The 14268-nt window shown below is 40.8% G+C and overlaps 1 protein-coding gene across 1 annotated transcript in view; it reads right to left on the reverse strand.

Annotated features, from left to right (window-relative positions):
- LOC124623033 (A disintegrin and metalloproteinase with thrombospondin motifs 7-like) overlaps positions 1–14268 on the reverse strand; it is a 449137-nt gene that overhangs the window by 379494 nt on the left and 55375 nt on the right. The window contains exon 6 of the mRNA XM_047148825.1: positions 384–530. Within this exon, the coding sequence (XP_047004781.1) occupies positions 384–530 (147 nt within the window). The remainder of the gene's footprint in view (positions 1–383; positions 531–14268) is intronic.

The raw sequence follows: 14268 nt of genomic DNA on the forward strand, positions 1-14268 counted from the left end.
CGCTGTGCTTTGCTTAAAAAGTTGTTTTTCTGAATAACTGATTGAGTGAAGATTTTGAGCTGGAGTTAAAACACTCGTCGGGATCATAAAGGAAGCACTGTCTCAATCGGAGAGAGAGTTAGAGTAAGAAAGTAACTACGTCTTTTTGGAGAAAACATGAAAGCATTCATCTTTTTAGGTAGTAGACCTAAAACTGTTTCCCATAAGGGACGAGGAAGTTATCGGTTGTTCATTTCCCATGTCATAAATCTGCAACTAAAACACATGAAAAGAATGAAACAGTTTATGTGATTGTTACACGTTAATAGATGCAGCCATTGTATGAATCTCGCGGAATTAAGGATTTGGTGAAAGAATGTAGCTGGCACGGCACACTCACGTACTCTAGGAAGGTCGTGATGAATTTGCGACTGCAGGACGACCATTGTGTGGTGGTGGCCATCACGTATGGCGACATCACGTTGTAGTTGTTGTCGTCCACCTTGGGCGGGCATCCAGATACATTCTCCTCGTCATGGCTGCATCCCATGCTGCGGAAACAGGACAACAGTCGCTGTAGGCGTGTCTCCCGTTGTCACTAAGCAGAAACTATCCAGCAGTTTATATATTTACTACTTTCCTTGCGTGATTTATTCTTGTTATTTACAGCTAAAGATATCCATTAGGAAAGATATAGAAGAACTAAGCGTTAATCTTCCTCCCAAGAGGTCTTAGTTGATAAGCGACGCGATTGTATGCCTGGACATCCTGGTGCAACATCATTGAAACTAACGACTCGCTAGCTTCTTATTTGCTTTTGTTCAGTACGGTCTAGTGAAGACTATCGATTTATGGACGTAACTGTTAACACTAGTCTTGCACCGAAAATGCAAAGTGGTAAATTCTGTGGTAGAGGGGGGAGGGGGGAGGGGGAAATCCCAATTGGACAAAAGCGACTGACGGAATTGGTCACGGGATGCAAGCAGAGCAGTACCGTATCCAGGACTGATCGGAATTTTCTGATTTGGAATGGAGGGTGTGAAACAGAGACCCCGTTGATTTTGCGACGGCCTTCGACGAAGAGTTCTGGACCAGTGCTACTGGCTGGAGAGCAACAAAGTGGTAACAGTTATCCTTATATCAGAGTACATGTGGAGAATATACGGTTTTTGTAAGCTAGGTAAAACGTCGAGGTCCTCTGATGATCGCTACCCCGTCAAAACGTAAAAAGCAACGTCGGATCGAGAACACCAACATAGGCCCAAAATTCACCTCTTTACATGAAAGCTGTTGCTTTAAATTTGTACTCGGAAGAGAGAGCTGGATGAAACCCAAATTAGAAAGTTAGGAAATATTTGACGACACATGGTATATGTAAGAAAGGCTATGTTAGATTATCCGAGAAGGCCATGTTAATTGCAGTAAATAAAAGTATTAGGCCTAGCGAGGTCGATCCACTCAGATTAATTTCTTGTCCACTATATCGACCATACTGGTGTAGATTCCGTATCTGTGATAATCGTTTTAAAGAAAATTTCAGCACTAGTTGCACTTTTTTTATTTTAAATCACGATCGTGTTCGGCAATCAAAGCCATTATCTGGTGGTATGCACATAGTATCAAACATCAAAAGGACAACAGAATTAGTCAAATGATGAAGACTATAGCTATAGGAAATCTGCTGCGATGATTGCTACGCCTTTTGTTTTGGTCAAACTGACAGACACTTTAAAACTAAATTCAAAAAGCACATACACCTACACAGTGTCACTAAAATCGCCAACAACCTCACAGTTTTGTATGAAATGGGGAAACGTAGCCTTACGGACATTTTTGAGGAAATTGAAATCTATAACCATGTGCTCCACAATAACTGTGATATCCTTAACAAACAAAAAATCTGAAAAGCTTTCTTTTCCTGGATACCTTTCAGAATGTGTCTGATGTATTATAATGCAATTAATTTTAGCGCTGTTACGTCTCATTACGTAGTACAGCTGTCTCATTTATTGTAAAAAGCTGACTATCCTCAGTTCCTCATGGCTATTCGTTATAGTATCATCGTGTTTACCTGCAGACAAATCATTTGCTGCTTCCATTTGTTTTATATCGTTGGTTTCAAAATCGACTTCCCGTTCATCATACGGTCTCTAAAAGTCGCCTGCTGTGCTTTCTATTTTCGTAACATCGGTAATACTTTCTATACTTACTGTACTTTTTACTTTACATGTGGCAAGGGCCTTATCGACCATACGCCTGCTCTATGAGCCTCTTCCACTTCTGCCTGTCAAATGCGCTGTTTGTCCAGTTGCTGCTGCTGTTGATCCTCATTGTGTCCTCCCGAATGTTATCCCTCCATCTGATTCTGGGTCTCCCTCTTCCTCTCGTTCCATCTATTGTTGTGCTGATTGCCATTCTAAGTAGTCTATTCTCTGTCATTCTTGCTATATGGCCTGCCCAATTCAACCTTCTCCTCTTGAGCACTTCGACGATGTTACCATGTTTGTACGGCCCTCTTAATTGTTCATTTCTTCTTATTCTCCATTCCATGTTATTTTCGTCGTATACAGGTCCAAAAATTTTCCTTAGTACTTTTCTTTCGAATAATAACAGTTTTTCTTCATCTTTCTTTCTAAATATTAATGTTTCACATCCATATAACATCACAGGTATAATGGTCGATTGATATAAGCGGATTTTGAAGTTACTGCTAAGTGATCTTTTTCTTAGAATTTTTATGAAACTAAAAAGTGTCCTGTTTGCTTTTGATAAACAGGCGTCTATTTCTATATCTGTTCTGTTGTTATTTCTAAAAAGACTTCCTAGATACTTGAAGTGGTCAACAGTCTTGAAATTGAATTCATATACAGTCAGAGGTGCATCTTTTCTGGTTTTCTTACTTATGGGCAGGTATTCTGTCTTTTCTTCATTAACATGCAATCCTGTTTTCTCAGCAATTTTGTAGTAATTTTGCATCATTCTGAAAATACTTTCTATCCGACTTTTTATTATGGATCCATGACACTGTTTTGAATTGCAATTCGATCTGTATTTTATTTAATTTTTAAAGTATTTTATCAGGTTTTATCCCATCACTTGCCTCTGCCTGCTTACCTGCCTGCTCCTTACAGGCCCTAATTGTAACTTGCAGCCGGCCGCGGTGGCCGAGTGGTTCTAGGCGCTTCAGTCCGGAACCGCGTGACTGCTACGGTCGCAGGTTCGAATCCTGCCTCGGGCATGGATGTATGTGATGTCCTTAGGTTAGTTTGGTTTAATTAGTTCTAAGTTATAGGGGACTGATGACCTCAGATGTTAAGTCCCATAGTGCTCAGAGCCATTTTTGTAACTTGCAGCTCCCCTATTTAAGAGCTACTTCCTTGAAGGTCTCAGCAGTCGTCCTGCGTTCTTTCAGAACTCTTTTCAGGCACGTTAAGCAGAAATATGTCGATTTCCTAGACTGAAACCGACTTCGTATTATATAGGTCTCATTATGGTGTTTTATGTTGGTTGTTGACATGCTGGTTTTCAACGTTATTTAGTTTACATAATATCATTTTAATAGTAGACAAGTTCATACTACATTATTTTTTAATTAGATGCTTTTATGACGTATGTGGACGACTTGTTTTGAACATTTAAGTATTTGATTTGCTGTTGATGATGCCTATTGGTGTATTCTTCACCGTTTGAGTATAGTCCTATAGCCCACTGGGGTGACCTATAGGTTTCCCCTTTATGTAAACAGTCAGTGTCCTAAAACTGCTGACGCCATCGTCGAATGCTTTGAGCCAAAATCGTGCTTCACATTTGTATCTACATGTTACAGGTCACAAGGAAGCAAAATGCCTTTTGTTGCTGTATTTTCGCTCTCTCGTCGCACAACAGATAAAGAACGAGCGACCACACGAAATTACAACTGGCGCCAATGTAAATTTTTACTTTTATGAGTTAGTTTAAGTCCATCCCAAGATTCTATCTTGATTCATGTAGAAAATAAACACTTATGAAATCGGATGTTTCTGAAACTTCCGGTTTGTCAACTAATAAAAGAGAACTCACTGTCCAGCTGAAAAGTTGCCCTATGTGATCAACATTCAAATGGCTCTAAGCATTATGGTACTTAACATCGACGGTAATCAGTCCCCTAGACTTAAAACTACTTAAACCTAACTAACCTAAGGACATCACACATATCCATGCCCGAGGCAGGATTCGAACCTGCGACCGCAGCAGTAGGGCGGTTCCGGACTGGAGCACCTAGAACTGCTCAGCCACAGCGGCTGGCGATCAAAATTATCCGGACACTTATTAGCCGACATTAATAAGGAGTGTGTCCACTCTTCGCGTTTATGTCGGTTTGAATGCTGTTGAAGACACTTTCAATGAGGTGTCCGAAAGTCTGAAAGAATGGCAGCCCAGTCTTCCTCAAGAGCGGAGGCCAGAGAATATAGTTACGTCGGACGCTGTGGTATGGAGTGAAATCGACGTTTTAACTCATTTCAAATTTGTTCCATTGGATTCAGGTCTGGTCTCTGAGCTGGGTAGGAGAGGCCAGTCCATTTCAGGAATGTTATTGTGCACAAACAACTGCGTCACATATGCTGCTTTGAGAGAGGCTGTATTGCATGCTGACACAAATAATCACCGTTTCTGAATGTTCCTCCACTGCACGCAGTACACAGTGCTGCAAGATGTGTTTATGTCATTCCGCTATTTACAGTTTTCTTAAGCGAAATAAGGGGACGACATACTATCCACGGAAAACACTGTCTGTAACATCACCTCCTCTGTACTTCACTGTTCGCAAAAAAATGGTTCAAATGGCTCTGAGCACTATGGGACTTAACATCTATGGTCATCAGTCCCCTATAACTTAGAACTACTTAAACCTAACTAACCTAAGGACATCACACACATCCATGCCCGAGGCAGGATTCGAACCTGCGACCGTAGCAGTCGCGCGGCTCCGGACTGAGCGCCTAGAACCGCTAGACCACCGCGGCCGGCCACTGTTCGCATTACAGACGGTGGCAGGTTACGTTCTCCATATATTTGCCAAAACAAGTCCTTGCACAGGATATACACGGTGGTCCATTGATAGTGACCGGGCCAAATATCTCACGAAATAAGCATCAAACGAAAAAACTGTAAGATTGAAACTCATCTAGCCTGAAGGGGGAAACCAGATGACACTACGGTTGGCCCGCTAGATGGCGCTGCCATAGGTCAAACGGATATCAACTGCGATTTTTAAAATAGGAACCTCCATTTTTATTACATATTCGTGTAGTACGTATAGAAATATGAATGCTTTAGTTGGACCATTTTTTCCGCTTTGTGATAGATGGCGCTGTAATAGTCACAAACATATGGCTCACAATTTTAGACGAACAGTTGCTAACATGTAGGTTTTTTAATTTAAAATACAGAACGTAGGTATGTTTGAACATTTTATTTCGGTTGTTCCAATGTGATACATGTACACTCTTTGACATAAAACTCGACTGGCGGCCGGCCGCTGCAGAGGCTAAGTCCGCACCCATCGCGACATGGGACAAATAAACTGACCAACTCGCTAATTCTCGGCGATCAGAGGACGACAGTCTGCAAGAAATATGCCGCAAAATGGTTACTGGATATAATTTTGTTATCGGCGTGTCAGAAAATGAAATAGATTGAATGTGCGCTACCATTACATTCACGTCTTCAGCATTCAGAGAGAAGAGGTTATAAAAATTATTTGCGCTAGCTGGTCTCGATCCACAGACATTATAGACAGACACAACGTCCGGCTATCTGCACAAATTGGCAACACTGTAGACTGCGGCACTTCGTGGAGGAAGTCTTGTCCCATGTTAGAGAAAAGGTAGACTGTATACGGCCGTGGTCTACAATGTCTGTGAATCGACACCAGCTGGTGCAAATAATTTTTATAGCCTCTTCTCTCTGAATGGTGAAGACGTGAATGTAATGGTAGCGCACATTCAATCTATTTCACTTTCTGACACGCCGATAACAAAATTTTATCCAGTAGCCATTTTTCGGCAGATTTCTTGCAGACTGTCGTCCTCTGATCGCCGTACTGCCAAAGTTCCGTGATCCATTTGCTGGCTACCGGCAGCGGCCGTGGCGACAGCACCAGTGCTGCGCTCCCCCGTTCTGTATCGAAAGCACCTGCTACCGCTCATCGCTTTTGATAATTTAAAACTATTTATTATTAAATGTTGCTCCACAGAAAATTTCTACGATTTCCATTGTCGCTCGAAAGCAACGGAGACAGACGCCCTGATTAGTAGATGGGTACTGTATTACATCAATCGGCAAGATATGCCGCACATATGGACAATGAGGAAGTCTGCGTCTTCATACGTTTCCTCCTTGAAATCTGTATGGCCAGAAATTAATTTTATAGACTGGGACGAAATCAAACCACCTCACTACATTACATGATAGGCGAATGTGAGAATACTATGTTGCGACCGCGAAAAGTAACTTCAAATTTAACGGAATTTGATATTTCCTTTGAGTAATTCGGTGACCGGTAAAGTGTTAGAATCAATTGTAAAGAAGGTACGACACAAATAGGATGCATGTGACGAACTATTATAGCCTAAAGATCTGGCACTCACCACAAAGGTCTGATGAAGAAAATGATGAAGAGTGGATGACTAAGTGCTAGGAACCATTAGTTTACAAGTACGAATGTGTTGATTTACCATAATTCTTTTTAGTAATGGTCAATTTAAATTCATGATTTTGGTTAGTTTGTTTCAAAATCTGATGTGGAAGAGTAGGAAAATACTATCTCGTGGCTTTAACTGATCGAGCTGCTAACAGAAATTCATGGTAGAAAGTAATGCTCTTAATTTTGATCTGAAAGAATTTGTAGCTTGCGTGTGTTTCAATTTGTAATTTGACGAGTTTCTGAAATTCATGGATAAAGGCAAGGTTGCTAATTTAATATGAAATATTAAGAAGTCACCTTTTGTGAAATGAGTCAGTAGAAATTTACGTGTGAAGCTGATTTTTAGAACAACGGGATTTGAAACATACGTGGGAATCAGTGAGATCGCTTTCCTGAATTGAATAAAGGGGAAACAGCATAATAGTAATTCGTGTAGCCTTACTATGCACGCTATACAAGAACTGTAAGTATTGTGAAAAGTTCTGTGTGTGTATTTAAGTATCTTTTGGACTGGAGGTTCTGGATGGTATATTATTTAATGGTGCAGAGGTATAATTAGGAAATCAGTCTAGGTAACTTGTGGAGTTTTTTTTTCAGTTGCAATAACGTGCCGCGCACAAATATGAGGGGAACGTAAATTTCGGAATCGCGATCGCGCGAACTTTCCAACCACGCGAGAGTTAGTTAACGTCGAGGCACTTTTTTTTTTTTGGGATCAGACAGTGATTGAAGAAGTTATAGAATTTTTCTAGTACTGGTCCGCGTGGAAATACCATCATTGCTTTGCCTAATGGTAATAAGAGTGATAGTGTGTTGCTGTGACGTAATGAATCAAGCATTGTAGGCTATCCTTCATTCCTTCCCGTAGGTGAGGTTATATTCGTAAGAGACCATAGGAAGTAGAAATATATTTATATGTGCTGTTCCAAAATCAGCTGTTGGGCAATTGTATCCTGTATGTTACTGGTAATACCGTTAGTATGTTTTGAGAGATGAAAGAATGAAAAGAAAAGAAAAGAAATAGCTTACAGAACGGAGGAGGAGTTATTATGCAGGCCCAGTTACAATTCCGGTTACTTACGCATTTTCTTTAAACACAGTCGGGTGATTAGCAGTGTACGAAATTTGGGGTTAACATTTCAAAATCAAACATTTATCCGTTGCGCATACATTTGTTTATTTCTTTGTGTAAAGAATTTAATTATTAGTTTCTATGTGTAACAAACACGCAGTGACACATTTAATGAGAATACACAGGGACCATTTAGGTTTAGTAGGTTTCCGGAACACTTTAGGACTTCACAACTGGGTTGGCCTTTATTTTTCTTTCTGTACCCTGCCCATCCTCCCTCGTTTTCTATAATAGCTCGAAGGCGTCAGGGAAGTGATAAGGCTCAATTCCTCGAGAGATTGTGATGATCGTTTATCTGCCACCACATATTCTCTATATTTTACCACAGAGTTTCTGAATTCCTTGACCCAGGTGGTAACGACCCCGTAACTGCCGCCCACACATTTTCAATGGGGTTGAGGTCTGGTGATTTTGGCACGGAAGGAAGAAGTTTTATTCTCTGCTGACCTTGGCACCAGTTCTGGACGGCTCTGCTATTATGAATCGGGCTATGGTTCTGTAAAGAAATGATCATCCATTAACACAGAAATTAAATACTTCCGACTAATACTATAAGTACATAATTTCCATACTGTGAAAAAATTCGACAACTGCAATGGCTCTGTAGTCTAAGCTACAGGTTTATAAATTATTCGGAGAATTCCACATTCCAAAATACTTTGCTAACAACTGTTGACAAAAACTTACATTCACAAGGGAAGGGTGCTGGGACGGAGATCAGAATACAGAGTGAATGGTAATATAGTTTAAGGTGCCAGTTATAACACGCAGGTAGGCCTTCTTTCAGAATATACCGTCCTCCTATGCTTTGGTAACGATGAAGTGAGGTGTAAGTTGTTCAATACAGTGAAGAAGTCTGTTGAACTGCTAGACTCTGTTGCATGGTTGTAAAGCTAATCTGCTTCGCTTATTCAAAACGATTGCTAGCCTTCACTATACAATTCATTTTTCTATCTTTCCACTGACAAAGATGTATAGAAGAAACAAATCTGTTTTGTAGCGAGATATTCTCTATGGACTTTACACGTGCTCGTTCGCTCAATGTGTTGCATTTACCGAAGGCGACCGTGGCCACTGACGTTGCCTGTTCACACCTCGTGTCAACGCGGCCCCGCGCTCGGAGTAAACGTCTGCAGTTGAGATAAATAGCTGATTTCAGGAATGTAATGAAACAAGTCTTCCCTTCAAATTAGTGAGAACTAAATACCACTACGGAGACGTATCTTCATATAATGCTCATTGATCAAGAACAATTCGTGTATGCAACGTTGCTGTTATGACTAAGATAATAAAATCTGTAATCGTAACCCAATTCATATATTTGCAGGCGCCTAAGGAATATTAAACATGAAAACAATTTGTTTCTTTGTCACATAATTTTCAATCAAGGCAACGCAGGCAGTTGTCAGATGATATCAAAATTGAATGTGAAGGAGGAATAGAGAACAAGATATACGAGAAACAAATCTCGAACCCATGAACAACTGTGTACTATCCTGGAAACGTGGTGATGTGGCTATCTCGCAATTTCAAAGGATGAGAAAACCATCCTGTCCACTTTCCGAGGACGATATTTCCTGACAGAAACCACATCAGCGTGAACGGCTTTAGGTTGAGACACCAGGAACCTCAAACTACGTCACCAGTACGTTCATTCTCTGATTCCTAGCCCCGTCATCGCGCACTCCCCATGTCAAAGTAACTGGCAGAAACGAGCGCGAACGACCTGCGATTAGGTGATACGGACCTACATCCATTTAATATTTTCTTGTCATCTCGATCACACATTGAGAGTAATCACCACAGGAGGAGTAGTTTTGAGTTAGGAAACGTATTTCAGTTCAAAATGGTCGTTTCATGAAAAAGGTGGCCATTCTCTCATGTTTCACGTTGCGAACTGTATACGTCAGCTACGATTATGGTAAGGGCAGTATTTACTCCTGTGCGAACAAGGCACTGCTGCAGTAAAGCGCTCAATTTATATAACTGTAGATGTTTTTTTCATTAGTTCCAGTTATTCTGCAAAAGCCTTATCTTATCAATTCCTTCCGCTACTGCTCTTTTTTAAGTTCTAATGCCTAAGAGACCAAACTGGTAGCGCCATCAGTTCCTAGACGCAGAAACTACTTACTCTAACTTAAACTAACTTATTCTAATGAAAACACGCACATCCATGCCCGGGGGAGGACTAGAACCTCCGGCGGAAGGAGCCGCGAAATCTGTGACACGGCGCACCAGACCGCCCAGCCACCCCACGCGGCAACTGCTATTCAAAAGGTCACAACTAAGAGACCATTCAGAGACCCTCCATATCATATGTTTTCTGGAAACCTCTCAGGATTTGCGACAGTAGTATTCTTCGCGAATACCAATTTACATCAACAACAAAACAAGACTAAGTCCCTGAAGAGACTAGAATTAACTGTCATCGACACGAATTTGTGTTGTTTACACCATCTAGGTGTCAAACAATACGGTAACAATTACTGAAGCAATAAACGAGGTTATTATTGATGTATTAACTACGGCAGCTATGAAGATAAAAACGTATGAAAATCCACGTCAGCGTATTTTCCCATTGTTCCCTTTCTTCTTCAGTAGTCTCACATTACATTTTTCTTTGTGAATCCACCAAATGATTTCGATGTGTTGGACTATTATCCATAATAAAACCTGATATTCTAATGATGTATAACAAATTTCACTGAAGCTGATCATTACAAGTACACATTTCATTCGTAGATTTCAGTGGTGTAATGTGCTATTGGGTTGGCGTCTGGCGGCGCAGCTCCACTAGGGCTGACACAAACAGGCTGTGGATAGCAGTGAGGCCTTTCTGATCTGTCCAATGCTTTCTTCATATTGCTTCTGTTTTTGGTACTTGGCAGACGTTTTGAAAGTGTTTGGCATGCCTGTGGTCATTCACTCTCTTTCAGTACTGGTGCCGAGAGAGTATGCTGAATTCCCATAACATTATCTTTTTACATTGACAAGTAATCTGGATAGTCGTCACGTTCATGTGCCATCTACATCGCAAATTTAATATTACGGTCCTAGGAACTACTCTGCAATACGTTTTGTGTTTCATAATCGGAACTATCTGCATTAACGGTCATCAGAACAATGTCAGGGAACAGAATGCAGCCGTGCTTTGGTAGCTACTTGAGGACCTCCTTGAGTCGTGATCTAAGGAAAGGGTAGTTGCTGGTTAAAATTATATTACACTAGCGAGAAGTACCGAATTTTCCTTTTCCTCTGCAAACTTCCAGAACTAAATTCAGTAGAAAAATGCTAAGAAGATATTTGCATTGTGCCAACTCAACGATCAACCTATTTTTATAGGTTTTTATTTTCACAGCCATTCTCGTTCTGCATTGCCATTAACTTCATTTATTATTTGCTTGTTCTCGTTACGATTATAATTGTCATTCTCTCACTCCCAAGAGTTTTCACATCCCTATTTAGTATCGATGCACATGAAGAGTGCCTATGAAAGAAGGGAATACTGAATGTTACGTCATGCAGAATACACTCCTTTACTTCGGCACCTCGTGATCAACGCTACAGGAGAAGCGAGATACGTAAAGTTGACAATGGGAGGACAGATATGGTGGCACAACTCTGCAACTACTCCTGTTGATTTAACACAGTGTTACCAGATAAACTGGTGCTGCGGAATCGAAAATGTAGTACGGACTTTGCCACAGTAGCAGAGAGCTGCTAATTTCAGACCATGACAGCGGATTACCCTTGGGTCAGCTGCTAGTTAGAGGTTAGAGTGTTGCAACTGTACATGCAAGGCTTTGTTTGATAGTCTTGTGCTGATGTTGACTGAATAAATTATTCCAGTGGATAAAAAACGGTTTAGTTTTGAGACCTAACCCTCTAGGGGGGGCGGGGGGGGGGGGGGGGAGGCGCAGCGGTCTGCTTCATGAATTCCAAGCAAAAAAAAAAAAAAAAAAAAACCAAAAAACAACGCAGTAAGGGTTCGAACAACTACTTTCATGCATTTGGAATCTGTTCATCGTTTAAGGGGCCAAACAAGAGGGTAACATTACAGGAACAATGATCGGGCTACTTAGTATATAATAGAGCATACAGAAACCAAGGAGGAAACGTATGAAGACGCAGACTTCTTCATTATCCATATGTGCGGAATGTCTTTCGTGTTAACGAAAGTAATATCCCGGTTTACCTCTTCTTAAATCTCAATGAGTGCCATAAGGAATCGAATATTTGTTGATTGCATCTCTTCTTGCTTCCATCCCTACCAACATATTTCTTCATTCTCGTGGTTCTATATGTATGCTGCAAAAGATTGCACGTGGACACATTCGACATCGATGTGCGAAGCGTTTGATATCTTACATTATATTCAATTCGAATAAGCTTTCGATGTATTTTTACTTCCTTTGTATTTTGAGATGATTATGAACGTTACGGAAAATTATCTCACGTGCTTTATGCTGAATGAGAAACACTGAATCATCCGTTTTGCTTTCCCTTCGTTGAAATGATATAATGTCGGCGTCACAGCCTTCTTCCACGCCAGAAGCTGAAACTTGGATCATTCTGGATTAATGATAATTGAATGCCTCAGATGTATACATAGCCGACAAGGCGACGTCAGAAACTATCAGAGGAGAACGCCGCAAAAAAATCAAACGTGCGCGCGCGTCTCCCGTCTGAAGAACCGTATCGGACAATCACGACAAGCATTTCGCTAAAGAGCTGCCTCGTAAGAGAGCCGAGAATTGGCAGCGTCCTAGCAAGTATTTGTCAACACTGTGAGAGTGCATTTACTTCCGGGTGTAGCCCGGCTTGCCTCGTTACATTCACGTGGCATTAGTTTTTCACATCGAAGACTCATACGATATAATCCACTGTACGATGAGACACTAAGAAAGTATATTTAATTTCTGGACTCTAAGAACGGCTTTCTTCACATAAGTAACACCTATTTGTGTGTTTAATGTTGCGTTTTGAGGCTCAGGTAATATCGAAATGACTATAGTCCACCTGTTGCCGCCAGTCTGTCGTTAACTCAGTGGGTTCCCTTATCAGTTGCGGTGTTAGTGCTATCTCAAATGGCAGTTCCAACCTCGGTGAAAATCGCTGAACATAACCTTTTATTTTCCATTTTAATTAATGGAGTTGCAAACTGCTAGTAAAAATTCCTTATAAGACATCTCAAGAATTCATTTACACATAAATCTTCGCGCAATTTCGAATTATGTTAATATCATGGATATCTGCTTTATAAATGCCAAGGTGCTTCACCGTAAAATAGTGTCTGAAAAGATTAAAACCGACTGTCAACGATACGAATTTGAGCTTTGTTCGTCATATAGGTCTAACATGTCAGGAGGTTGTTTATTATGTGAACATGTTGAGTAATATAGTTCCTCTCTTCTAAATTTTTGCAATAGCATTTAACTGTAGACATTTTATGACACCAGCGTTAGCAATTCCTTTCCGTTCTGTGAAACCTCAAAAACGATACATTTTTCTGTTTAAATATGATGACCTTAACTGTCACTCCTGATCAACGTTAATTATCTTTTGAATCCTTACATGGAACTCCAAAGGTTCAGTGTTCCTGCATTGCTACAGAGCATGCATTGCAAGGTATTCACACAGTTTATCGCACAGACTTACCATAAGGAATGAAACAAAAACTGTAATACACTTTACACCACAGACGCTCACTGTGGCTTGACGAAAGCATCCGAATATTGGTCAAAAGTTGCACAAATAATTGACTTTGAAAGGAAAAGAAGCGAGGTAGGAAGCATTTATAAATTCATAGAATGTAGTGAGGTCGTTTGATTTCGTCCCAGTCTATAAAATTAATTTCGGGCCATACTCAGCTTTTGACAGATAATGTAATACAGTACCCATCTACTAATCAGGGCGACTGTCTCCGTTGCTTTCCAGCTACAATGGAAATCGTAGAAATTTTCTGTGGAGCAACATTTAATAATAAAGCATTTTAAATTATCAAAAGCGATGAGCGGTAGCAGGCCTTCTGATACAGAACGGGGAAGCGCAGCGCCGGTGCTGTCGCCACGGCCGCTTCCGGTAGCCAGCAGATGGATCCCGGAGCTTTGCCGATACGGCGATCAGAGGACGACAGTCTGCAAGAAATATGCCACAAAATGGTTACTGGATAAAATTTTGTTATCGGTGTATCAGAAAGCGAAATAGATTGAATGTGTGCTACCATTACATTCACGTCTTCAGCGTTCAGAGAGAAGAGGCTATAAAAATTTTTTGCGCCAGCTGGTCTCGATCCACAGACATTGTAGACATACACAACGGACGCTACCGGTAGACCACGGCCGTATACAGTCTACCTTTTCTCTAACATGGGACAAGACTTCCTCCAGGAAGTGCCGCAGTCTACAGTGTTGCCAGATTGTGCAGACAGCCGGACTTAGAGAATTAGCGAGTTGGTCAGTTTATTTGTCCC

Source organism: Schistocerca americana, chromosome 7, assembly GCF_021461395.2.
Source record: "Schistocerca americana isolate TAMUIC-IGC-003095 chromosome 7, iqSchAmer2.1, whole genome shotgun sequence".
Lineage (NCBI taxonomy): Eukaryota > Metazoa > Arthropoda > Insecta > Orthoptera > Acrididae > Schistocerca > Schistocerca americana.